The 26,578-nt window shown below is 39.9% G+C and overlaps 1 protein-coding gene across 1 annotated transcript in view; it reads right to left on the bottom strand.

Moving 5' to 3' along the window:
- The window catches only part of LOC127842898 (uridine-cytidine kinase-like 1), a 119,358-nt gene that overhangs the window by 8,896 nt on the left and 83,884 nt on the right, over positions 1-26,578 (bottom strand). The window contains exon 12 of the mRNA XM_052372708.1: positions 26,034-26,132. Within this exon, the coding sequence (XP_052228668.1) occupies positions 26,034-26,132 (99 nt within the window). The remainder of the gene's footprint in view (positions 1-26,033; positions 26,133-26,578) is intronic.

Here is a 26,578-nt window from a genome sequence, read left to right as displayed (position 1 = left end):
GTCCCGGATAAGCATGTGAACTCCAAACAGTAGGAAAACCATGTTTAATGCATGTACATGAAGTGTTGTCCCAGATAAGCATGTGAACTCCCAACAGTAGGAAAACCATGTTTAATGCATGTGCATGAAGTGTTGTCCCAGATAAGCATGTGAACTCCCAACAGTAGGAAAACCATGTTTAATGCATGTACATGAAGTGTTGTCCCAGATAAGCATGTAAACTCCCAACAGTAGGAAAACCATGTTTAATGCATGTACATGAAGTGTTGTCCCGGATAAGCATGTGAACTCCCAACAGTAGGAAAACCACGTTTAATGCATGTACATGAAGTGTTGTCCCAGATAAACATGTGAACTCCCAACAGTAGGAAAACCATGTTTAATGCATGTACATGAAGTGTTGTCCCAGATAAGCATGTTACTCCCAACAGTAGGAAAACCATGTTTAATGCATGTACATGAAGTGTTGTCCCAGATAAGCATGTGAACTCCCAACAGTAGGAAACCATATTTAATGCATGTACATGAAGTGTTGTCACAGATAAGCATGTGAACTCGCCACAGTAGGAAAACCACGTTTAGTGCATGTACATGAAGTGTTTGTCCCAGATAAGCATGTAAATTCCCAACAGTAGGAAAACCACGTTTAAAATGCATGTACATGAAGTGTTGTCACAGATAAGCATGTGAACTCCCAACAGTAGGAAAAACCATGTTTATGCATGTACATGAAGTGTTGTCCCAGATAAGCATGTGAACTCCCAACAGTAGGAAAACCATGTTTAATAGCATGTACATGAAGTGTTGTCCCAGATAAGCATGTGAACTCGCCAACAGTAGGAAAACCATGTTTAATGCATGTACATGAAGTGTTGTCCCAGATAAGCATGTGAACTCCGAACAGTAGGAAAACCATGTTTAATGCATGTACATGAAGTGTTGTCCCAGATAAACATGTGAACTCCAAACAGTAGGAAAACCATGTTTAATGCATGTACATGAAGTGTTGTCCCAGATAAGCATGTGAAACTCCCAACAGTAGGAAAACCATGTTTAATGCATGTACATGAAGTGTTGTCCCAGATAAGCATGTGAACTCCCAACAGTAGGAAAACCATATTTAATGCATGTACATGAAGTGTTGTCACAGATAAGCATGTGAACTCGCCACAGTAGGAAAACCACGTTTAATGCATGTACATGAAGTGTTGTCCCAGATAAGCATGTAAACTCCCAACAGTAGGAAAACCACGTTTAATGCATGTACATGAAGTGTTGTCCCAGATAAGCATGTGAACTCCCAACAGTAGGAAAACCACGTTTAATGCATGTACATGAAGTGTTGTCACAGATAAGCATGTGAACTCCCAACAGTAGGAAAACCACGTTTAATGCATGTACATGAAGTGTTGTCCCAGATAAGCACGTGAACTCCCAACAGTAGGAAAACCATGTTTAATGCATGTACATGAAGTGTTGTCCCAGATAAACATGTGAACTCCCAACAGTAGGAAAACCATGTTTAATGCATGTACATGAAGTGTTGTCCCAGATAAGCATGTGAACTCCCAACAGTAGGAAAACCATGTTTAATGCATGTACATGAAGTGCTGTCCCAGATAAGCATGTGAACTCCAAACAGTAGGAAAACCATGTTTAATGCATGTACATGAAGTGTTGTCCCAGATAAGCATGTGAACTCCAAACAGTAGGAAAACCACGTTTAATGCATGTACATGAAGTGTTGTCCCAGATAAGCATGTGAACTCTTAACAGTAGGAAAACCATGTTTAATGCATGTACATGAAGTGCTGTCCCAGATAAGCATGTGAACTCCAAACAGTAGGAAAACCATGTTTAATGCATGTACATGAAGTGTTGTCCCAGATAAGCATGTGAACTCCCAACAGTAGGAAAACCACGTTTAATGCATGTACATGAAGTGTTGTCCCAGATAAGCATGTGAACTCCCAACAGTAGGAAAACCATATTTAATGCATGTACATGAAGTGTTGTCACAGATAAGCATGTGAACTCGCCACAGTAGGAAAACCACGTTTAATGCATGTACATGAAGTGTTGTCCCAGATAAGCATGTAAACTCCCAACAGTAGGAAAACCACGTTTAATGCATGTACATGAAGTGTTGTCACAGATAAGCATGTGAACTCCCAACAGTAGGAAAACCACGTTTAATGCATGTACATGAAGTGTTGTCACAGATAAGCATGTGAACTCCCAACAGTAGGAAAACCACGTTTAATGCATGTACATGAAGTGTTGTCCCAGATAAGCACGTGAACTCCCAACAGTAGGAAAACCATGTTTAATGCATGTACATGAAGTGTTGTCCCAGATAAGCATGTGAACTCCCAACAGTAGGAAAACCATGTTTAATGCATGTACATGAAGTGTTGTCCCAGATAAGCATGTGAACTCCCAACAGTAGGAAAACCATGTTTAATGCATGTACATGAAGTGTTGTCCCAGATAAGCATGTGAACTCCCAACAGTAGGAAAACCATGTTTAATGCATGTACATGCAGTGTTGTCCCGGATAAGCATGTGAACTCCCAACAGTAGGAAAACCATGTTTAATGCATGTACATGAAGTGTTGTCGTCGATAAGCATGTGAACTCCAAACAGTAGGAAAACCATGTTTAATGCATGTACATGAAGTGTTGTCCCAGATAAGCATGTGAACTCCCAACAGTAGGAAAACCATGTTTAATGCATGTACATGAAGTGTTGTCCCAGATAAGCATGTGAACTCCCAACAGTAGGAAAACCGTGTTTAATGCATGTACATGAAGTGTTGTCCCAGATAAGCATGTGAACTCCAAACAGTAGGAAAACCATGTTTAATGCATGTACATGAAGTGTTGTCCCAGATAAGGATGTGAACTTCCAACAGTAGGAAAACCATGTTTAATGCATGTGCATGAAGTGTTATCCCAGATAAGCATGTGAACTCCCAACAGTAGGAAAACCATGTTTAATGCATGTACATGAAGTGTTGTCCCAGATAAGCATGTGAACTCTTAACAGTAGGAAAACCATGTTTAATGCATGTACATGAAGTGTTGTCCCGGATAAGCATGTGAACTCCCAACAGTAGGAAAACCACGTTTAATGCATGTACATGAAGTGTTGTCCCAGATAAACATGTGAACTCCCAACAGTAGGAAAACCATGTTTAATGCATGTACATGAAGTGTTGTCCCAGATAAGCATGTGAACTCCCAACAGTAGGAAAACCATGTTTAATGCATGTACATGAAGTGTTGTCCCAGATAAGCATGTGAACTCCCAACAGTAGGAAAACCATGTTTAATGCATGTACATGAAGTGTTGTCCCAGATAAACATGTGAACTCCCAACAGTAGGAAAACCACGTTTAATGCATGTACATGAAGTGTTGTCCCAGATAAGCATGTGAACTCCCAACAGTAGGAAAACCATGTTTAATGCATGTACATGAAGTGTTGTCCCAGATAAGCATGTGAACTCCCAACAGTAGGAAAACCGTGTTTAATGCATGTACATGAAGTGTTGTCCCAGATAAGCATGTGAACTCCCAACAGTAGGAAAACCATGTTTAATGCATGTACATGAAGTGTTGTCCCAGATAAGCATGTAAACTCCCAACAGTAGGAAAACCATGTTTAATGCATGTACATGAAGTGTTGTCCCGGATAAGCATGTGAACTCCCAACAGTAGGAAAACCACGTTTAATGCATGTACATGAAGTGTTGTCCCAGATAAACATGTGAACTCCCAACAGTAGGAAAACCATGTTTAATGCATGTACATGAAGTGTTGTCCCAGATAAGCATGTTAACTCCAAACAGTAGGAAAACCATGTTTAATGCATGTACATGAAGTGTTGTCCCAGATAAGCATGTGAACTCCCAACAGTAGGAAAACCATATTTAATGCATGTACATGAAGTGTTGTCACAGATAAGCATGTGAACTCGCCACAGTAGGAAAACCACGTTTAGTGCATGTACATGAAGTGTTGTCCCAGATAAGCATGTAAATTCCCAACAGTAGGAAAACCACGTTTAATGCATGTACATGAAGTGTTGTCACAGATAAGCATGTGAACTCCCAACAGTAGGAAAACCATGTTTAATGCATGTACATGAAGTGTTGTCCCAGATAAGCATGTGAACTCCCAACAGTAGGAAAACCATGTTTAATGCATGTACATGAAGTGTTGTCCCAGATAAGCATGTGAACTCCCAACAGTAGGAAAACCATGTTTAATGCATGTACATGAAGTGTTGTCCCAGATAAGCATGTGAACTCCCAACAGTAGGAAAACCATATTTAATGCATGTACATGAAGTGTTGTCACAGATAAACATGTGAACTCGCCACAGTAGGAAAACCACGTTTAATGCATGTACATGAAGTGTTGTCCCAGATAAGCATGTAAACTCCCAACAGTAGGAAAACCACGTTTAATGCATGTACATGAAGTGTTGTCCCAGATAAGCATGTGAACTCCCAACAGTAGGAAAACCACATTTAATGCATGTACATGAAGTGTTGTCACAGATAAGCATGTGAACTCCCAACAGTAGGAAAACCACGTTTAATGAATGTACATGAAGTGTTGTCCCAGATAAGCACGTGAACTCCCAACAGTAGGAAAACCATGTTTAATGCATGTACATGAAGTGTTGTCCCAGATAAACATGTGAACTCCCAACAGTAGGAAAACCATGTTTAATGCATGTACATGAAGTGTTGTCCCAGATAAGCATGTGAACTCCCAACAGTAGGAAAACCATGTTTAATGCATGTACATGAAGTGCTGTCCCAGATAAGCATGTGAACTCCCAACAGTAGGAAAACCACGTTTAATGCATGTACATGAAGTGTTGTCCCAGATAAGCATGTGAACTCCCAACAGTAGGAAAACCATGTTTAATGCATGTACATGAAGTGTTGTCCCAGATAAGCATGTGAACTCCCAACAGTAGGAAAACCGTGTTTAATGCATGTACATGAAGTGTTGTCCCAGATAAGCATGTGAACTCCCAACAGTAGGAAAACCATGTTTAATGCATGTACATGAAGTGTTGTCCCAGATAAGCATGTAAACTCCCAACAGTAGGAAAACCATGTTTAATGCATGTACATGAAGTGTTGTCCCGGATAAGCATGTGAACTCCCAACAGTAGGAAAACCACGTTTAATGCATGTACATGAAGTGTTGTCCCAGATAAACATGTGAACTCCCAACAGTAGGAAAACCATGTTTAATGCATGTACATGAAGTGTTGTCCCAGATAAGCATGTTAACTCCAAACAGTAGGAAAACCATGTTTAATGCATGTACATGAAGTGTTGTCCCAGATAAGCATGTGAACTCCCAACAGTAGGAAAACCATATTTAATGCATGTACATGAAGTGTTGTCACAGATAAGCATGTGAACTCGCCACAGTAGGAAAACCACGTTTAGTGCATGTACATGAAGTGTTGTCCCAGATAAGCATGTAAATTCCCAACAGTAGGAAAACCACGTTTAATGCATGTACATGAAGTGTTGTCACAGATAAGCATGTGAACTCCCAACAGTAGGAAAACCATGTTTAATGCATGTACATGAAGTGTTGTCCCAGATAAGCATGTGAACTCCCAACAGTAGGAAAACCATGTTTAATGCATGTACATGAAGTGTTGTCCCAGATAAGCATGTGAACTCCCAACAGTAGGAAAACCATGTTTAATGCATGTACATGAAGTGTTGTCCCAGATAAGCATGTGAACTCCCAACAGTAGGAAAACCATATTTAATGCATGTACATGAAGTGTTGTCACAGATAAGCATGTGAACTCGCCACAGTAGGAAAACCACGTTTAATGCATGTACATGAAGTGTTGTCCCAGATAAGCATGTAAACTCCCAACAGTAGGAAAACCACGTTTAATGCATGTACATGAAGTGTTGTCCCAGATAAGCATGTGAACTCCCAACAGTAGGAAAACCACATTTAATGCATGTACATGAAGTGTTGTCACAGATAAGCATGTGAACTCCCAACAGTAGGAAAACCACGTTTAATGAATGTACATGAAGTGTTGTCCCAGATAAGCACGTGAACTCCCAACAGTAGGAAAACCATGTTTAATGCATGTACATGAAGTGTTGTCCCAGATAAACATGTGAACTCCCAACAGTAGGAAAACCATGTTTAATGCATGTACATGAAGTGTTGTCCCAGATAAGCATGTGAACTCCCAACAGTAGGAAAACCATGTTTAATGCATGTACATGAAGTGCTGTCCCAGATAAGCATGTGAACTCCAAACAGTAGGAAAACCATGTTTAATGCATGTACATGAAGTGTTGTCCCAGATAAGCATGTGAACTCCAAACAGTAGGAAACCCACGTTTAATGCATGTACATGAAGTGTTGTCCCAGATAAGCATGTGAACTCTTAACAGTAGGAAAACCATGTTTAATGCATGTACATGAAGTGCTGTCCCAAATAAGCATGTGAACTCCAAACAGTAGGAAAACCATGTTTAATGCATGTACATGAAGTGTTGTCCCAGATAAGCATGTGAACTCCAAACAGTAGGAAAACCACGTTTAATGCATGTACATGAAGTGTTGTCCCAGATAAGCATGTGAACTCCCAACAGTAGGAAAACCATATTTAATGCATGTACATGAAGTGTTGTCACAGATAAGCATGTGAACTCGCCACAGTAGGAAAACCACGTTTAATGCATGTACATGAAGTGTTGTCCCAGATAAGCATGTAAACTCCCAACAGTAGGAAAACCACGTTTAATGCATGTACATGAAGTGTTGTCACAGATAAGCATGTGAACTCCCAACAGTAGGAAAACCACGTTTAATGCATGTACATGAAGTGTTGTCACAGATAAGCATGTGAACTCCCAACAGTAGGAAAACCACGTTTAATGCATGTACATGAAGTGTTGTCCCAGATAAGCACGTGAACTCCCAACAGTAGGAAAACCATGTTTAATGCATGTACATGAAGTGTTGTCCCAGATAAGCATGTGAACTCCCAACAGTAGGAAAACCATGTTTAATGCATGTACATGAAGTGTTGTCCCAGATAAGCATGTGAACTCCCAACAGTAGGAAAACCATGTTTAATGCATGTACATGAAGTGTTGTCCCAGATAAGCATGTGAACTCCCAACAGTAGGAAAACCATGTTTAATGCATGTACATGCAGTGTTGTCCCGGATAAGCATGTGAACTCCCAACAGTAGGAAAACCATGTTTAATGCATGTACATGAAGTGTTGTCCCGGATAAGCATGTGAACTCCAAACAGTAGGAAAACCATGTTTAATGCATGTACATGAAGTGTTGTCCCAGATAAGCATGTGAACTCCCAACAGTAGGAAAACCATGTTTAATGCATGTACATGAAGTGTTGTCCCAGATAAGCATGTGAACTCCCAACAGTAGGAAAACCGTGTTTAATGCATGTACATGAAGTGTTGTCCCAGATAAGCATGTGAACTCCAAACAGTAGGAAAACCATGTTTAATGCATGTACATGAAGTGTTGTCCCAGATAAGGATGTGAACTTCCAACAGTAGGAAAACCATGTTTAATGCATGTGCATGAAGTGTTGTCCCAGATAAGCATGTGAACTCCCAACAGTAGGAAAACCATGTTTAATGCATGTACATGAAGTGTTGTCCCAGATAAGCATGTGAACTCTTAACAGTAGGAAAACCATGTTTAATGCATGTACATGAAGTGTTGTCCCGGATAAGCATGTGAACTCCCAACAGTAGGAAAACCACGTTTAATGCATGTACATGAAGTGTTGTCCCAGATAAACATGTGAACTCCCAACAGTAGGAAAACCATGTTTAATGCATGTACATGAAGTGTTGTCCCAGATAAGCATGTGAACTCCCAACAGTAGGAAAACCATGTTTAATGCATGTACATGAAGTGTTGTCCCAGATAAGCATGTGAACTCCCAACAGTAGGAAAACCATGTTTAATGCATGTACATGAAGTGTTGTCCCAGATAAACATGTGAACTCCCAACAGTAGGAAAACCACGTTTAATGCATGTACATGAAGTGTTGTCCCAGATAAGCATGTGAACTCCCAACAGTAGGAAAACCATGTTTAATGCATGTACATGAAGTGTTGTCCCAGATAAGCATGTGAACTCCCAACAGTAGGAAAACCGTGTTTAATGCATGTACATGAAGTGTTGTCCCAGATAAGCATGTGAACTCCCAACAGTAGGAAAACCATGTTTAATGCATGTACATGAAGTGTTGTCCCAGATAAGCATGTAAACTCCCAACAGTAGGAAAACCATGTTTAATGCATGTACATGAAGTGTTGTCCCGGATAAGCATGTGAACTCCCAACAGTAGGAAAACCACGTTTAATGCATGTACATGAAGTGTTGTCCCAGATAAACATGTGAACTCCCAACAGTAGGAAAACCATGTTTAATGCATGTACATGAAGTGTTGTCCCAGATAAGCATGTTAACTCCAAACAGTAGGAAAACCATGTTTAATGCATGTACATGAAGTGTTGTCCCAGATAAGCATGTGAACTCCCAACAGTAGGAAAACCATATTTAATGCATGTACATGAAGTGTTGTCACAGATAAGCATGTGAACTCGCCACAGTAGGAAAACCACGTTTAGTGCATGTACATGAAGTGTTGTCCCAGATAAGCATGTAATTCCCAACAGTAGGAAAACCACGTTTAATGCATGTACATGAAGTGTTGTCACAGATAAGCATGTGAACTCCCAACAGTAGGAAAACCATGTTTAATGCATGTACATGAAGTGTTGTCCCAGATAAGCATGTGAACTCCCAACAGTAGGAAAACCATGTTTAATGCATGTACATGAAGTGTTGTCCCAGATAAGCATGTGAACTCCCAACAGTAGGAAAACCATGTTTAATGCATGTACATGAAGTGTTGTCCCAGATAAGCATGTGAACTCCCAACAGTAGGAAAACCATATTTAATGCATGTACATGAAGTGTTGTCACAGATAAGCATGTGAACTCGCCACAGTAGGAAAACCACGTTTAATGCATGTACATGAAGTGTTGTCCCAGATAAGCATGTAAACTCCCAACAGTAGGAAAACCACGTTTAATGCATGTACATGAAGTGTTTGTCCCAGATAAGCATGTGAACTCCCAACAGTAGGAAAACCACATTTAATGCATGTACATGAAGTGTTGTCACAGATAAGCATGTGAACTCCCAACAGTAGGAAAACCACGTTAATGAATGTACATGAAGTGTTGTCCCAGATAAGCACGTGAACTCCCAACAGTAGGAAAACCATGTTTAATGCATGTACATGAAGTGTTGTCCCAGATAAACATGTGAACTCCCAACAGTAGGAAAACCATGTTTAATGCATGTACATGAAGTGTTGTCCCAGATAAGCATGTGAACTCCCAACAGTAGGAAAACCATGTTTAATGCATGTACATGAAGTGCTGTCCCAGATAAGCATGTGAACTCCCAACAGTAGGAAAACCACGTTTAATGCATGTACATGAAGTGTTGTCCCAGATAAGCATGTGAACTCCCAACAGTAGGAAAACCATGTTTAATGCATGTACATGAAGTGTTGTCCCAGATAAGCATGTGAACTCCCAACAGTAGGAAAACCGTGTTTAATGCATGTACATGAAGTGTTGTCCCAGATAAGCATGTGAACTCCCAACAGTAGGAAAACCATGTTTAATGCATGTACATGAAGTGTTGTCCCAGATAAGCATGTAAACTCCCAACAGTAGGAAAACCATGTTTAATGCATGTACATGAAGTGTTTGTCCCGGATAAGCATGTGAACTCCCAACAGTAGGAAAACCACGTTTAATGCATGTACATGAAGTGTTGTCCCAGATAAACATGTGAACTCCCAACAGTAGGAAAACCATGTTTAATGCATGTACATGAAGTGTTGTCCCAGATAAGCATGTTAACTCCAAACAGTAGGAAAACCATGTTTAATGCATGTACATGAAGTGTTGTCCCAGATAAGCATGTGAACTCCCAACAGTAGGAAAACCATATTTAATGCATGTACATGAAGTGTTGTCACAGATAAGCATGTGAACTCGCCACAGTAGGAAAACCACGTTTAGTGCATGTACATGAAGTGTTGTCCCAGATAAGCATGTAAATTCCCAACAGTAGGAAAACCACGTTTAATGCATGTACATGAAGTGTTGTCCAGATAAGCATGTGAACTCCCAACAGTAGGAAAACCATGTTTAATGCATGTACATGAAGTGTTGTCCCAGATAAGCATGTGAACTCCCAACAGTAGGAAAACCATGTTTAATGCATGTACATGAAGTGTTGTCCCAGATAAGCATGTGAACTCCCAACAGTAGGAAAACCATGTTTAATGCATGTACATGAAGTGTTGTCCCAGATAAGCATGTGAACTCCCAACAGTAGGAAAACCATAGTTTAATGCATGTACATGAAGTGTTGTCCCAGATAAGCATGTGAACTCCCAACAGTAGGAAAACCACTGTTTAATGCATGTACATGAAGTGTTGTCCCAGATAAGCATGTGAAACTCCCAACAGTAGGAAAACCATGTTTAATGCATGTACATGAAGTGTTGTCCCAGATAAGCATGTGAACTCCCAACAGTAGGAAAACCATGTTTAATGCATGTACATGAAGTGTTGTCCCAGATAAGCATGTGAACTCCCAACAGTAGGAAAACCATGTTTAATGCATGTACATGAAGTGTTGTCCCAGATAAGCATGTGAACTCCCAACAGTAGGAAAACCATGTTTAATGCATGTACATGAAGTGTTGTCCCAGATAAGCATGTGAACTCCCAACAGTAGGAAAACCATGTTTAATGCATGTACATGAAGTGTTGTCCCAGATAAGCATGTGAACTCCAACAGTAGGAAAACCATGTTTAATGCATGTACATGAAGTGTTGTCCCAGATAAGCATGTGAACTCCAAACAGTAGGAAAACCATGTTTAATGCATGTACATGAAGTGTTGTCCCAGATAAGCATGTGAACTCCCAACAGTAGGAAAACCATGTTTAATGCATGTACATGAAGTGTTGTCCCAGATAAGCATGTGAACTCCCAACAGTAGGAAAACCATGTTTAATGCATGTACATGAAGTGTTGTCCCAGATAAGCATGTGAACTCCAACAGTAGGAAAACCATGTTTAATGCATGTACATGAAGTGTTGTCCCAGATAAGCATGTGAACTCCCAACAGTAGGAAAACCACTGTTTAATGCATGTACATGAAGTGTTGTCCCAGATAAGCATGTGAACTCCCAACAGTAGGAAAACCATGTTTAATGCATGTACATGAAGTGTTGTCCCAGATAAGCATGTGAACTCCCAACAGTAGGAAACCATGTTTAATGCATGTACATGAAGTGTTGTCCCAGATAAGCATGTGAACTCCCAACAGTAGGAAAACCATGTTTAATGCATGTACATGAAGTGTTGTCCCAGATAAGCATGTGAACTCCCAACAGTAGGAAAACCATGTTTAATGCATGTACATGAAGTGTTGTCCCAGATAAGCATGTGAACTCCCAACAGTAGGAAAACCATGTTTAATGCATGTACATGAAGTGTTGTCCCAGATAAGCATGTGAACTCCCAACAGTAGGAAAACCATGTTTAATGCATGTACATGAAGTGTTGTCCCAGATAAGCATGTGAACTCCCAACAGTAGGAAAACCATGTTTAATGCATGTACATGAAGTGTTGTCCCAGATAAGCATGTGAACTCCCAAACAGTAGGAAAACCATGTTTAATGCATGTACATGAAGTGTTGTCCCAGATAAGCATGTGAACTCCCAACAGTAGGAAAACCATGTTTAATGCATGTACATGAAGTGTTGTCCCAGATAAGCATGTGAACTCCCAACAGTAGGAAAACCATGTTTAATGCATGTACATGAAGTGTTGTCCCAGATAAGCATGTGAACTCCAACAGTAGGAAAACCATGTTTAATGCATGTACATGAAGTGTTGTCCCAGATAAGCATGTGAACTCCCAACAGTAGGAAAACCATGTTTAATGCATGTACATGAAGTGTTGTCCCAGATAAGCATGTGAACTCCCAACAGTAGGAAAACCATGTTTAATGCATGTACATGAAGTGTTGTCCCAGATAAGCATGTGAACTCCCAACAGTAGGAAAACCATGTTTAATGCATGTACATGAAGTGTTGTCCCAGATAAGCATGTGAACTCCCAACAGTAGGAAAACCATGTTTAATGCATGTACATGAAGTGTTGTCCCAGATAAGCATGTGAACTCCCAACAGTAGGAAAACCATGTTTAATGCATGTACATGAAGTGTTGTCCCAGATAAGCATGTGAACTCCCAACAGTAGGAAAACCATGTTTAATGCATGTACATGAAGTGTTGTCCCAGATAAGCATGTGAACTCCCAACAGTAGGAAAACCATGTTTAATGCATGTACATGAAGTGTTGTCCCAGATAAGCATGTGAACTCCAAACAGTAGGAAAACCATGTTTAATGCATGTACATGAAGTGTTGTCCCAGATAAGCATGTGAACTCCCAACAGTAGGAAAACCATGTTTAATGCATGTACATGAAGTGTTGTCCCAGATAAGCATGTGAACTCCCAACAGTAGGAAAACCACTGTTTAATGCATGTACATGAAGTGTTGTCCCAGATAAGCATGTGAACTCCCAACAGTAGGAAAACCATGTTTAATGCATGTACATGAAGTGTTGTCCCAGATAAGCATGTGAACTCCCAACAGTAGGAAAACCATGTTTAATGCATGTACATGAAGTGTTGTCCCAGATAAGCATGTGAACTCCCAACAGTAGGAAAACCATGTTTAATGCATGTACATGAAGTGTTGTCCCAGATAAGCATGTGAACTCCCAACAGTAGGAAAACCATGTTTAATGCATGTACATGAAGTGTTGTCCCAGATAAGCATGTGAACTCCCAACAGTAGGAAAACCATGTTAATGCATGTACATGAAGTGTTGTCCCAGATAAGCATGTGAACTCCCAACAGTAGGAAAACCATGTTTAATGCATGTACATGAAGTGTTGTCCCAGATAAGCATGTGAACTCCCAACAGTAGGAAAACCATGTTTAATGCATGTACATGAAGTGTTGTCCCAGATAAGCATGTGAACTCCCAACAGTAGGAAAACCATGTTTAATGCATGTACATGAAGTGTTGTCCCAGATAAGCATGTGAACTCCCAACAGTAGGAAAACCATGTTTAATGCATGTACATGAAGTGTTGTCCCAGATAAGCATGTGAACTCCCAACAGTAGGAAAACCATGTTTAATGCATGTACATGAAGTGTTGTCCCAGATAAGCATGTGAACTCCCAACAGTAGGAAAACCATGTTTAATGCATGTACATGAAGTGTTGTCCCAGATAAGCATGTGAACTCCCAACAGTAGGAAAACCATGTTTAATGCATGTACATGAAGTGTTGTCCCAGATAAGCATGTGAACTCCCAACAGTAGGAAAACCACGTTTAATGCATGTACATGAAGTGTTGTCCCAGATAAGCATGTGAACTCCCAACAGTAGGAAAACCATGTTTAATGCATGTACATGAAGTGTTGTCCCAGATAAGCATGTGAACTCCCAACAGTAGGAAAACCATGTTTAATGCATGTACATGAAGTGTTGTCCCAGATAAGCATGTGAACTCCCAACAGTAGGAAAACCATGTTTAATGCATGTACATGAAGTGTTGTCCCAGATAAGCATGTGAACTCCCAACAGTAGGAAAACCATGTTTAATGCATGTACATGAAGTGTTGTCCCAGATAAGCATGTGAACTCCCAACAGTAGGAAAACCAGTTTAATGCATGTACATGAAGTGTTGTCCCAGATAAGCATGTGAACTCCCAACAGTAGGAAAACCATGTTTAATGCATGTACATGAAGTGTTGTCCCAGATAAGCATGTGAACTCCCAACAGTAGGAAAACCATGTTTAATGCATGTACATGAAGTGTTGTCCCAGATAAGCATGTGAACTCCAACAGTAGGAAAACCATGTTTAATGCATGTACATGAAGTGTTGTCCCAGATAGCATGTGAACTCCCAACAGTAGGAAAACCATGTTTAATGCATGTACATGAAGTGTTGTCCCAGATAAGCATGTGAACTCCCAACAGTAGGAAAACCATGTTTAATGCATGTACATGAAGTGTTGTCCCAGATAAGCATGTGAACTCCCAACAGTAGGAAAACCACTGTTTAATGCATGTACATGAAGTGTTGTCCCAGATAAGCATGTGAACTCCCAACAGTAGGAAAACCATGTTTAATGCATGTACATGAAGTGTTGTCCCAGATAAGCATGTGAACTCCCAACAGTAGGAAAACCATGTTTAATGCATGTACATGAAGTGTTGTCCCAGATAAGCATGTGAACTCCCAACAGTAGGAAAACCATAGTTTAATGCATGTACATGAAGTGTTGTCACAGATAAGCATGTGAACTCCCAACAGTAGGAAAACCACGTTTAATGCATGTACATGAAGTGTTGTCCCAGATAAGCATGTGAACTCCCAACAGTAGGAAAACCACTGTTTAATGCATGTACATGAAGTGTTGTCCCAGATAAGCATGTGAACTCCCAACAGTAGGAAAACCATGTTTAATGCATGTACATGAAGTGTTGTCCCAGATAAGCATGTGAACTCCCAACAGTAGGAAAACCATGTTTAATGCATGTACATGAAGTGTTGTCCCAGATAAGCATGTGAACTCCCAAACAGTAGGAAAAACCATGTTTAATGCATGTACATGAAGTGTTGTCCCAGATAAGCATGTGAACTCCCAACAGTAGGAAAACCATGTTTAATGCATGTACATGAAGTGTTGTCCCAGATAAGCATGTGAACTCCCAACAGTAGGAAACCATGTTTAATGCATGTACATGAAGTGTTGTCCCAGATAAGCATGTGAACTCCAACAGTAGGAAAACCATGTTTAATGCATGTACATGAAGTGTTGTCCCAGATAAGCATGTGAACTCCAACAGTAGGAAACCAATGTTTAATGCATGTACATGAAGTGTTGTCCCAGATAAGCATGTGAACTCCCAACAGTAGGAAAACCATGTTTAATGCATGTACATGAAGTGTGTCCCAGATAAGCATGTGAACTCCCAACAGTAGGAAAACCATGTTTAATGCATGTACATGAAGTGTTTGTCCCAGATAAGCATGTGAACTCCCAACAGTAGGAAAACCATGTTTAATGCATGTACATGAAGTGTTGTCCCAGATAAGCATGTGAACTCCCAACAGTAGGAAAACCATGTTTAATGCATGTACATGAAGTGTTGTCCCAGATAAGCATGTGAACTCCCAACAGTAGGAAAACCATGTTTAATGCATGTACATGAAGTGTTGTCCCAGATAAGCATGTGAACTCCCAACAGTAGGAAAACCATGTTTAATGCATGTACATGAAGTGTTGTCCCAGATAAGCATGTGAACTCCCAACAGTAGGAAAACCATGTTTAATGCATGTACATGAAGTGTTGTCCCAGATAAGCATGTGAACTCCCAACAGTAGGAAAACCAATGTTTAATGCATGTACATGAAGTGTTGTCCCAGATAAGCATGTGAACTCCCAACAGTAGGAAAACCATGTTTAATGCATGTACATGAAGTGTTGTCCCAGATAAGCATGTGAACTCCCAACAGTAGGAAAACCATGTTTAATGCATGTACATGAAGTGTTGTCCCAGATAAGCATGTGAACTCCCAACAGTAGGAAACCATGTTTAATGCATGTACATGAAGTGTTGTCCCAGATAAGCATGTGAACTCCCAACAGTAGGAAAACCATGTTTAATGCATGTACATGAAGTGTTGTCCCAGATAAGCATGTGAACTCCCAACAGTAGGAAAACCATGTTTAATGCATGTACATGAAGTGTTGTCCCAGATAAGCATGTGAACTCCCAACAGTAGGAAAACCATGTTTAATGCATGTACATGAAGTGTTGTCCCAGATAAGCATGTGAACTCCCAACAGTAGGAAAACCATGTTTAATGCATGTACATGAAGTGTTGTCCCAGATAAGCATGTGAACTCCCAACAGTAGGAAAACCATGTTTAATGCATGTACATGAAGTGTTGTCCCAGATAAGCATGTGAACTCCCAACAGTAGGAAAACCACTGTTTAATGCATGTACATGAAGTGTTGTCCCAGATAAGCATGTGAACTCCCAACAGTAGGAAAACCATGTTTAATGCATGTACATGAAGTGTTGTCCCAGATAAGCATGTGAACTCCCAACAGTAGGAAAACCATGTTTAATGCATGTACATGAAGTGTTGTCCCAGATAAGCATGTGAACTCCCAACAGTAGGAAAACCATGTTTAATGCATGTACATGAAGTGTTGTCCCAGATAAGCATGTGAACTCCCAACAGTAGGAAAACCATGTTTAATGCATGTACATGAAGTGTTGTCCCAGATAAGCATGTGAACTCCCAACAGTAGGAAAACCATGTTTAATGCATGTACATGAAGTGTTGTCCCAGATAAGCATGTGAACTCCCAACAGTAGGAAAACCACGTTTAATGCATGTACATGAAGTGTTGTCCCAGATAAGCATGTGAACTCCCAACAGTAGGAAAACCACATTTTAATGCATGTACATGAAGTGTTGTCACAGATAAGCATGTGAACTCCCAACAGTAGGAAAACCACGTTTAATGCATGTACATGAAGTGTTGTCCCAGATAAGCATGTGAACTCCCAACAGTAGGAAAACCATGTTTAATGCATGTACATGAAGTGTTGTCCCAGATAAGCATGTGAACTCCCAACAGTAGGAAAACCATGTTTAATGCATGTACATGAAGTGTTGTCCCAGATAAGCATGTGAACTCCCAACAGTAGGAAAACCATGTTTAATGCATGTACATGAAGTGCTTGTCCCAGATAAGCATGTGAACTCCCAACAGTAGGAAAACCACGTTTAATGCATGTACATGAAGTGTTGTCCCAGATAAGCATGTGAACTCCCAACAGTAGGAAAACCATGTTTAATGCATGTACATGAAGTGTTGTCCCAGATAAGCATGTGAACTCCCAACAGTAGGAAAACCCGTGTTTAATGCATGTACATGAAGTGTTGTCCCAGATAAGCATGTGAACTCCCAACAGTAGGAAAACCATGTTTAATGCATGTACATGAAGTGTTGTCCCAGATAAGCATGTAAACTCCCAACAGTAGGAAAACCATGTTTAATGCATGTACATGAAGTGTTGTCCCCGGATAAGCATGTGAACTCCCAACAGTAGGAAAACCACGTTTAATGCATGTACATGAAGTGTTGTCCCAGATAAACATGTGAAACTCCCAACAGTAGGAAAACCATGTTTTAATGCATGTACATGAAGTGTTGTCCCAGATAAGCATGTTAACTCCAAACAGTAGGAAAACCATGTTTAATGCATGTACATGAAGTGTTGTCCCAGATAAGCATGTGAACTCCCAACAGTAGGAAAACCATATTTAATGCATGTACATGAAGTGTTGTCACAGATAAGCATGTGAACTCGCCACAGTAGGAAAACCACGTTTAGTGCATGTACATGAAGTGTTGTCCCAGATAAGCATGTAAATTCCCAACAGTAGGAAAACCACGTTTAATGCATGTACATGAAGTGTTGTCACAGATAAGCATGTGAACTCCCAACAGTAGGAAAACCATGTTTAATGCATGTACATGAAGTGTTGTCCCAGATAAGCATGTGAACTCCCAACAGTAGGAAAACCATGTTTAATGCATGTACATGAAGTGTTGTCCCAGATAAGCATGTGAACTCCCAACAGTAGGAAAACCATGTTTAATGCATGTACATGAAGTGTTGTCCCAGATAAGCATGTGAACTCCCAACAGTAGGAAAACCATATTTAATGCATGTACATGAAGTGTTGTCACAGATAAGCATGTGAACTCGCCACAGTAGGAAAACCACGTTTAATGCATGTACATGAAGTGTTGTCCCAGATAAGCATGTAAACTCCCAACAGTAGGAAAACCACGTTTAATGCATGTACATGAAGTGTTGTCCCAGATAAGCATGTGAACTCCCAACAGTAGGAAAACCACATTTAATGCATGTACATGAAGTGTTGTCACAGATAAGCATGTGAACTCCCAACAGTAGGAAAACCACGTTTAATGAATGTACATGAAGTGTTGTCCCAGATAAGCACGTGAACTCCCAACAGTAGGAAAACCATGTTTAATGCATGTACATGAAGTGTTGTCCCAGATAAACATGTGAACTCCCAACAGTAGGAAAACCATGTTTAATGCATGTACATGAAGTGTTGTCCCAGATAAGCATGTGAACTCCCAACAGTAGGAAAACCATGTTTAATGCATGTACATGAAGTGCTGTCCCAGATAAGCATGTGAACTCCAAACAGTAGGAAAACCATGTTTAATGCATGTACATGAAGTGTTGTCCCAGATAAGCATGTGAACTCCAAACAGTAGGAAAACCCACGTTTAATGCATGTACATGAAGTGTTGTCCCAGATAAGCATGTGAACTCTAACAGTAGGAAAACCATGTTTAATGCATGTACATGAAGTGCTGTCCCAAATAAGCATGTGAACTCCAAACAGTAGGAAAACCATGTTTAATGCATGTACATGAAGTGTTGTCCCAGATAAGCATGTGAACTCCAAACAGTAGGAAAACCACGTTTAATGCATGTACATGAAGTGTTGTCCCAGATAAGCATGTGAACTCCCAACAGTAGGAAAACCATATTTAATGCATGTATATGAAGTGTTGTCACAGATAAGCATGTGAACTCGCCACAGTAGGAAAACCACGTTTAATGCATGTACATGAAGTGTTGTCCCAGATAAGCATGTAAACTCCCAACAGTAGGAAAACCACGTTTAATGCATGTACATGAAGTGTTGTCACAGATAAGCATGTGAACTCCCAACAGTAGGAAAACCACGTTTAATGCATGTACATGAAGTGTTGTCACAGATAAGCATGTGAACTCCCAACAGTAGGAAAACCACGTTTAATGCATGTACATGAAGTGTTGTCCCAGATAAGCACGTGAACTCCCAACAGTAGGAAAACCATGTTTAATGCATGTACATGAAGTGTTGTCCCAGATAAGCATGTGAACTCCCAACAGTAGGAAAACCATGTTTAATGCATGTACATGAAGTGTTGTCCCAGATAAGCATGTGAACTCCCAACAGTAGGAAAACCATGTTTAATGCATGTACATGAAGTGTTGTCCCAGATAAGCATGTGAACTCCCAACAGTAGGAAAACCATGTTTAATGCATGTACATGCAGTGTTGTCCAGGATAAGCATGTGAACTCCCAACAGTAGGAAAACCATGTTTAATGCATGTACATGAAGTGTTGTCCCGGATAAGCATGTGAACTCCAAACAGTAGGAAAACCATGTTTAATGCATGTACATGAAGTGTTGTCCCAGATAAGCATGTGAACTCCCAACAGTAGGAAAACCATGTTTAATGCATGTACATGAAGTGTTGTCCCAGATAAGCATGTGAACTCCCAACAGTAGGAAAACCGTGTTTAATGCATGTACATGAAGTGTTGTCCCAGATAAGCATGTGAACTCCAAACAGTAGGAAAACCATGTTTAATGCATGTACATGAAGTGTTGTCCCAGATAAGGATGTGAACTTCCAACAGTAGGAAAACCATGTTTAATGCATGTGCATGAAGTGTTGTCCCAGATAAGCATGTGAACTCCCAACAGTAGGAAAACCATGTTTAATGCATGTACATGAAGTGTTGTCCCAGATAAGCATGTGAACTCCCAACAGTAGGAAAACCATGTTTAATGCATGTACATGCAGTGTTGTCCCGGATAAGCATGTGAACTCCCAACAGTAGGAAAACCATGTTTAATGCATGTACATGAAGTGTTGTCGTCGATAAGCATGTGAACTCCAAACAGTAGGAAAACCATGTTTAATGCATGTACATGAAGTGTTGTCCCAGATAAGCATGTGAACTCCCAACAGTAGGAAAACCATGTTTAATGCATGTACATGAAGTGTTGTCCCAGATAAGCATGTGAACTCCCAACAGTAGGAAAACCGTGTTTAATGCATGTACATGAAGTGTTGTCCCAGATAAGCATGTGAACTCCAAACAGTAGGAAAACCATGTTTAATGCATGTACATGAAGTGTTGTCCCAGATAAGGATGTGAACTTCCAACAGTAGGAAAACCATGTTTAATGCATGTGCATGAAGTGTTATCCCAGATAAGCATGTGAACTCCCAACAGTAGGAAAACCATGTTTAATGCATGTACATGAAGTGTTGTCCCAGATAAGCATGTGAACTCTTAACAGTAGGAAAACCATGTTTAATGCATGTACATGAAGTGTTGTCCCGGATAAGCATGTGAACTCCCAACAGTAGGAAAACCACGTTTAATGCATGTACATGAAGTGTTGTCCCAGATAAACATGTGAACTCCCAACAGTAGGAAAACCATGTTTAATGCATGTACATGAAGTGTTGTCCCAGATAAGCATGTGAACTCCCAACAGTAGGAAACCATGTTTAATGCATGTACATGAAGTGTTGTCCCAGATAAGCATGTGAACTCCCAACAGTAGGAAAACCATGTTTAATGCATGTACATGAAGTGTTGTCCCAGATAAACATGTGAACTCCCAACAGTAGGAAAACCACGTTTAATGCATGTACATGAAGTGTTGTCCCAGATAAGCATGTGAACTCCCAACAGTAGGAAAACCATGTTTAATGCATGTACATGAAGTGTTGTCCCAGATAAGCATGTGAACTCCCAACAGTAGGAAAACCGTGTTTAATGCATGTACATGAAGTGTTGTCCCAGATAAGCATGTGAACTCCCAACAGTAGGAAAACCATGTTTAATGCATGTACATGAAGTGTTGTCCCAGATAAGCATGTAAACTCCCAACAGTAGGAAAACCATGTTTAATGCATATACATGAAGTGTTGTCCCGGATAAGCATGTGAACTCCCAACAGTAGGAAAACCACGTTTAATGCATGTACATGAAGTGTTGTCCCAGATAAACATGTGAACTCCCAACAGTAGGAAAACCATGTTTAATGCATGTACATGAAGTGTTGTCCCAGATAAGCATGTTAACTCCAAACAGTAGGAAAACCATGTTTAATGCATGTACATGAAGTGTTGTCCCAGATAAGCATGTGAACTCCCAACAGTAGGAAAACCATGTTTAATGCATGTACATGAAGTGTTGTCCCAGATAAACATGTGAACTCCCAACAGTAGGAAAACCATGTTTAATGCATGTACATGAAGTGTTGTCCCAGATAAGCATGTGAACTCCCAACAGTAGGAAAACCATGTTTAATGCATGTACATGAAGTGCTGTCCCAGATAAGCATGTGAACTCCCAACAGTAGGAAAACCACGTTTAATGCATGTACATGAAGTGTTGTCCCAGATAAGCATGTGAACTCCCAACAGTAGGAAAACCATGTTTAATGCATGTACATGAAGTGTTGTCCCAGATAAGCATGTGAACACCCAACAGTAGGAAAACCGTGTTTAATGCATGTACATGAAGTGTTGTCCCAGATAAGCATGTGAACTCCCAACAGTAGGAAAACCATGTTTAATGCATGTACATGAAGTGTTGTCCCAGATAAGCATGTAAACTCCCAACAGTAGGAAAACCATGTTTAATGCATGTACATGAAGTGTTGTCCCGGATAAGCATGTGAACTCCCAACAGTAGGAAAACCACGTTTAATGCATGTACATGAAGTGTTGTCCCAGATAAACATGTGAACTCCCAACAGTAGGAAAACCATGTTTAATGCATGTACATGAAGTGTTGTCCCAGATAAGCATGTTAACTCCAAACAGTAGGAAAACCATGTTTAATGCATGTACATGAAGTGTTGTCCCAGATAAGCATGTGAACTCCCAACAGTAGGAAAACCATATTTAATGCATGTACATGAAGTGTTGTCACAGATAAGCATGTGAACTCGCCACAGTAGGAAAACCACGTTTAGTGCATGTACATGAAGTGTTGTCCCAGATAAGCATGTAAATTCCCAACAGTAGGAAAACCACGTTTAATGCATGTACATGAAGTGTTGTCACAGATAAGCATGTGAACTCCCAACAGTAGGAAAACCATGTTTAATGCATGTACATGAAGTGTTGTCCCAGATAAGCATGTGAACTCCCAACAGTAGGAAAACCATGTTTAATGCATGTACATGAAGTGTTGTCCCAGATAAGCATGTGAACTCCCAACAGTAGGAAAACCATGTTTAATGCATGTACATGAAGTGTTGTCCCAGATAAGCATGTGAACTCCCAACAGTAGGAAAACCATATTTAATGCATGTACATGAAGTGTTGTCACAGATAAGCATGTGAACTCGCCACAGTAGGAAAACCACGTTTAATGCATGTACATGAAGTGTTGTCCCAGATAAGCATGTAAACTCCCAACAGTAGGAAAACCACGTTTAATGCATGTACATGAAGTGTTGTCCCAGATAAGCATGTGAACTCCCAACAGTAGGAAAACCACATTTAATGCATGTACATGAAGTGTTGTCACAGATAAGCATGTGAACTCCCAACAGTAGGAAAACCACGTTTAATGAATGTACATGAAGTGTTGTCCCAGATAAGCACGTGAACTCCCAACAGTAGGAAAACCATGTTTAATGCATGTACATGAAGTGTTGTCCCAGATAAACATGTGAACTCCCAACAGTAGGAAAACCATGTTTAATGCATGTACATGAAGTGTTGTCCCAGATAAGCATGTGAACTCCCAACAGTAGGAAAACCATGTTTAATGCATGTACATGAAGTGCTGTCCCAGATAAGCATGTGAACTCCAAACAGTAGGAAAACCATGTTTAATGCATGTACATGAAGTGTTGTCCCAGATAAGCATGTGAACTCCAAACAGTAGGAAACCCACGTTTAATGCATGTACATGAAGTGTTGTCCCAGATAAGCATGTGAACTCTTAACAGTAGGAAAACCATGTTTAATGCATGTACATGAAGTGCTGTCCCAAATAAGCATGTGAACTCCAAACAGTAGGAAAACCATGTTTAATGCATGTACATGAAGTGTTGTCCCAGATAAGCATGTGAACTCCAAACAGTAGGAAAACCACGTTTAATGCATGTACATGAAGTGTTGTCCCAGATAAGCATGTGAACTCCCAACAGTAGGAAAACCATATTTAATGCATGTATATGAAGTGTTGTCACAGATAAGCATGTGAACTTGCCACAGTAGGAAAACCACGTTTAATGCATGTACATGAAGTGTTGTCCCAGATAAGCATGTAAACTCCCAACAGTAGGAAAACCACGTTTAATGCATGTACATGAAGTGTTGTCACAGATAAGCATGTGAACTCCCAACAGTAGGAAACCACGTTTAATGCATGTACATGAAGTGTTGTCACAGATAAGCATGTGAACTCCCAACAGTAGGAAAACCACGTTTAATGCATGTACATGAAGTGTTGTCCCAGATAAGCACGTGAACTCCCAACAGTAGGAAAACCATGTTTAATGCATGTACATGAAGTGTTGTCCCAGATAAGCATGTGAACTCCCAACAGTAGGAAAACCATGTTTAATGCATGTACATGAAGTGTTGTCCCAGATAAGCATGTGAACTCCCAACAGTAGGAAAACCATGTTTAATGCATGTACATGAAGTGTTGTCCCAGATAAGCATGTGAACTCCCAACAGTAGGAAAACCATGTTTAATGCATGTACATGCAGTGTTGTCCAGGATAAGCATGTGAACTCCCAACAGTAGGAAAACCATGTTTAATGCATGTACATGAAGTGTTGTCCCGGATAAGCATGTGAACTCCAAACAGTAGGAAAACCATGTTTAATGCATGTACATGAAGTGTTGTCCCAGATAAGCATGTGAACTCCCAACAGTAGGAAAACCATGTTTAATGCATGTACATGAAGTGTTGTCCCAGATAAGCATGTGAACTCCCAACAGTAGGAAAACCGTGTTTAATGCATGTACATGAAGTGTTGTCCCAGATAAGCATGTGAACTCCAAACAGTAGGAAAACCATGTTTAATGCATGTACATGAAGTGTTGTCCCAGATAAGGATGTGAACTTCCAACAGTAGGAAAACCATGTTTAATGCATGTGCATGAAGTGTTGTCCCAGATAAGCATGTGAACTCCCAACAGTAGGAAAACCATGTTTAATGCATGTACATGAAGTGTTGTCCCAGATAAGCATGTGAACTCTTAACAGTAGGAAAACCATGTTTAATGCATGTACATGAAGTGTTGTCCCGGATAAGCATGTGAACTCCCAACAGTAGGAAAACCACGTTTAATGCATGTACATGAAGTGTTGTCCCAGATAAACATGTGAACTCCCAACAGTAGGAAAACCATGTTTAATGCATGTACATGAAGTGTTGTCCCAGATAAGCATGTGAACTCCCAACAGTAGGAAAACCATGTTTAATTCATGTACATGAAGTGTTGTCCCAGATAAGCATGTGAACTCCTAACAGTAGGAAAACCATGTTTAATGCATGTACATGAAGTGTTGTCCCAGATAAACATGTGAACTCCCAACAGTAGGAAAACCACGTTTAATGCATGTACATGAAGTGTTGTCCCAGATAAGCATGTGAACTCCCAACAGTAGGAAAACCATGTTTAATGCATGTACATGAAGTGTTGTCCCAGATAAGCATGTGAACTCCCCACAGGCTAATGCGAAAAACAGCCCGCTTGCAACGTCATTTTGTTACTATTTATAGTAACGATATGTAATATATGCCAATTAACTAGTTCATTGTTATGATAAGCGGATTTGTTGGACTGAACGACTGGTTACTATAGTTTGAAGCAATGAAGCCATTTTCCAAGAAGTCTTATTTAATTACAATCAAGGCCAAACTGACAACAAATTTAACTTTATCTGCATTAATTAGATAAGGTGTGAATGTTATGGGTTATAATAAGTGACAGCAAAATAATAAATATATGGATAATAAAATGGTTTACAATTAGTGCTATTCCTTTCTACTATATCTAAACGAAGTCAACACTATTGAAACAGCTTTACTGCATTAGCGTTGTACAGAAGATGTAATGTGTCAGTTAATAATGTGTCACAGAATAATGTACTCCACATGGTGTAATACCAGTATCTGGATATATCTATATTGCGAAACACACAAGGGATGTATGCATGGATTAAGATGGATATTAATTTATTTCATGCCTAAGGTAATTCTGTCTTAAAATGTTTTTTGATGCATTTGACATAATTATTAGTTACAAACTTAAATTTGTCTTTGATCTGCTGACAAAATATACCAAAATTAATGCCTGGCGAATAATAATGGTTTCACAGTATACAATATACACAAGAAAACATACTTTAGAGATTCAATATTTACAGGCTCAAAATTGTGCTTATGTCATCAATACATTGTTTTAAATTAAGAATGATGTTATTTGTGGTGTTGATGTCCATGATAGGATAACTTTCAAGTAGCTTCAGAACATTACAATTAAATTGAAAAATCAGCTGCTCAATCCTAGGCTTCAGGATATCATTCTCCAGTAAACATTGCCCCAACATAATATGAGCCTCATTCTGGGAAAACTGGGCTTAATGCATGTGGGTTAAGTATCACCCCAGCACAGGCTAATCGGGAATAACACTTTCTGCCTAGAATGGATTTTTGTTTAGAAGAGACTTTGATTAAACAAAAAAATCTAAAAAGGCAAAATTTGTCATCCCTAATAAGCCTGTGTGGACCAGGCTAATTTAGGACAACACTTAACGCACATGCATTAAGCCCACATTTCTAAGAACGCAGCTAATGTTATACTCACCAAGACCAGGTAGAATGTGGAATTCATCGTTGACCTCCTTATCCACAGCAGTGGTGACAAGCTTCACGTTTGGGAATGCGTAGGCAATAGAATGAACACCTGAAGACACAGTCATAAAAAACACATGAAAGGGTTTTATATTAAATTTTATTGAAAACGACAATAGTGTCACATAGGTTGCACACACATTGCATAATTAGTTGGTCGCATTAGCGGCAAGCTTAATTTACAGAGCATATTTTGCAAATCAGCATGTGCTTAGAAGCCTTACGGTAAGTATGGTAAGAACCAAAATTCACCTTGCAAGGGACGATTACCGCTGCCTGTCTGCAGCAGATGACAAATGATTCTGCTCTAGCAGTGAGTGTATATACCCTCTAGCAGTGAGTTTATATAGCAGCTTGTAAGTCGACATTTGCCAGTCTAGTGTTTATCATTGAAATCTGTACATATTGGCTGCTTTCAGGGAAAACGGGGCTTAATGCACGTCAAATAAGATTAGCTTGTGCACACTGATTAGCCTGTGCAATGCGCACAAGCTAATC

This window comes from Dreissena polymorpha, chromosome 8, assembly GCF_020536995.1.
Source record: "Dreissena polymorpha isolate Duluth1 chromosome 8, UMN_Dpol_1.0, whole genome shotgun sequence".
NCBI classification, from domain to species: Eukaryota; Metazoa; Mollusca; class Bivalvia; order Myida; family Dreissenidae; genus Dreissena; species Dreissena polymorpha.
The sequence above is the reverse complement of the archived record's forward strand: the minus strand, read 5'-3'. Positions and strand labels throughout refer to the sequence as shown.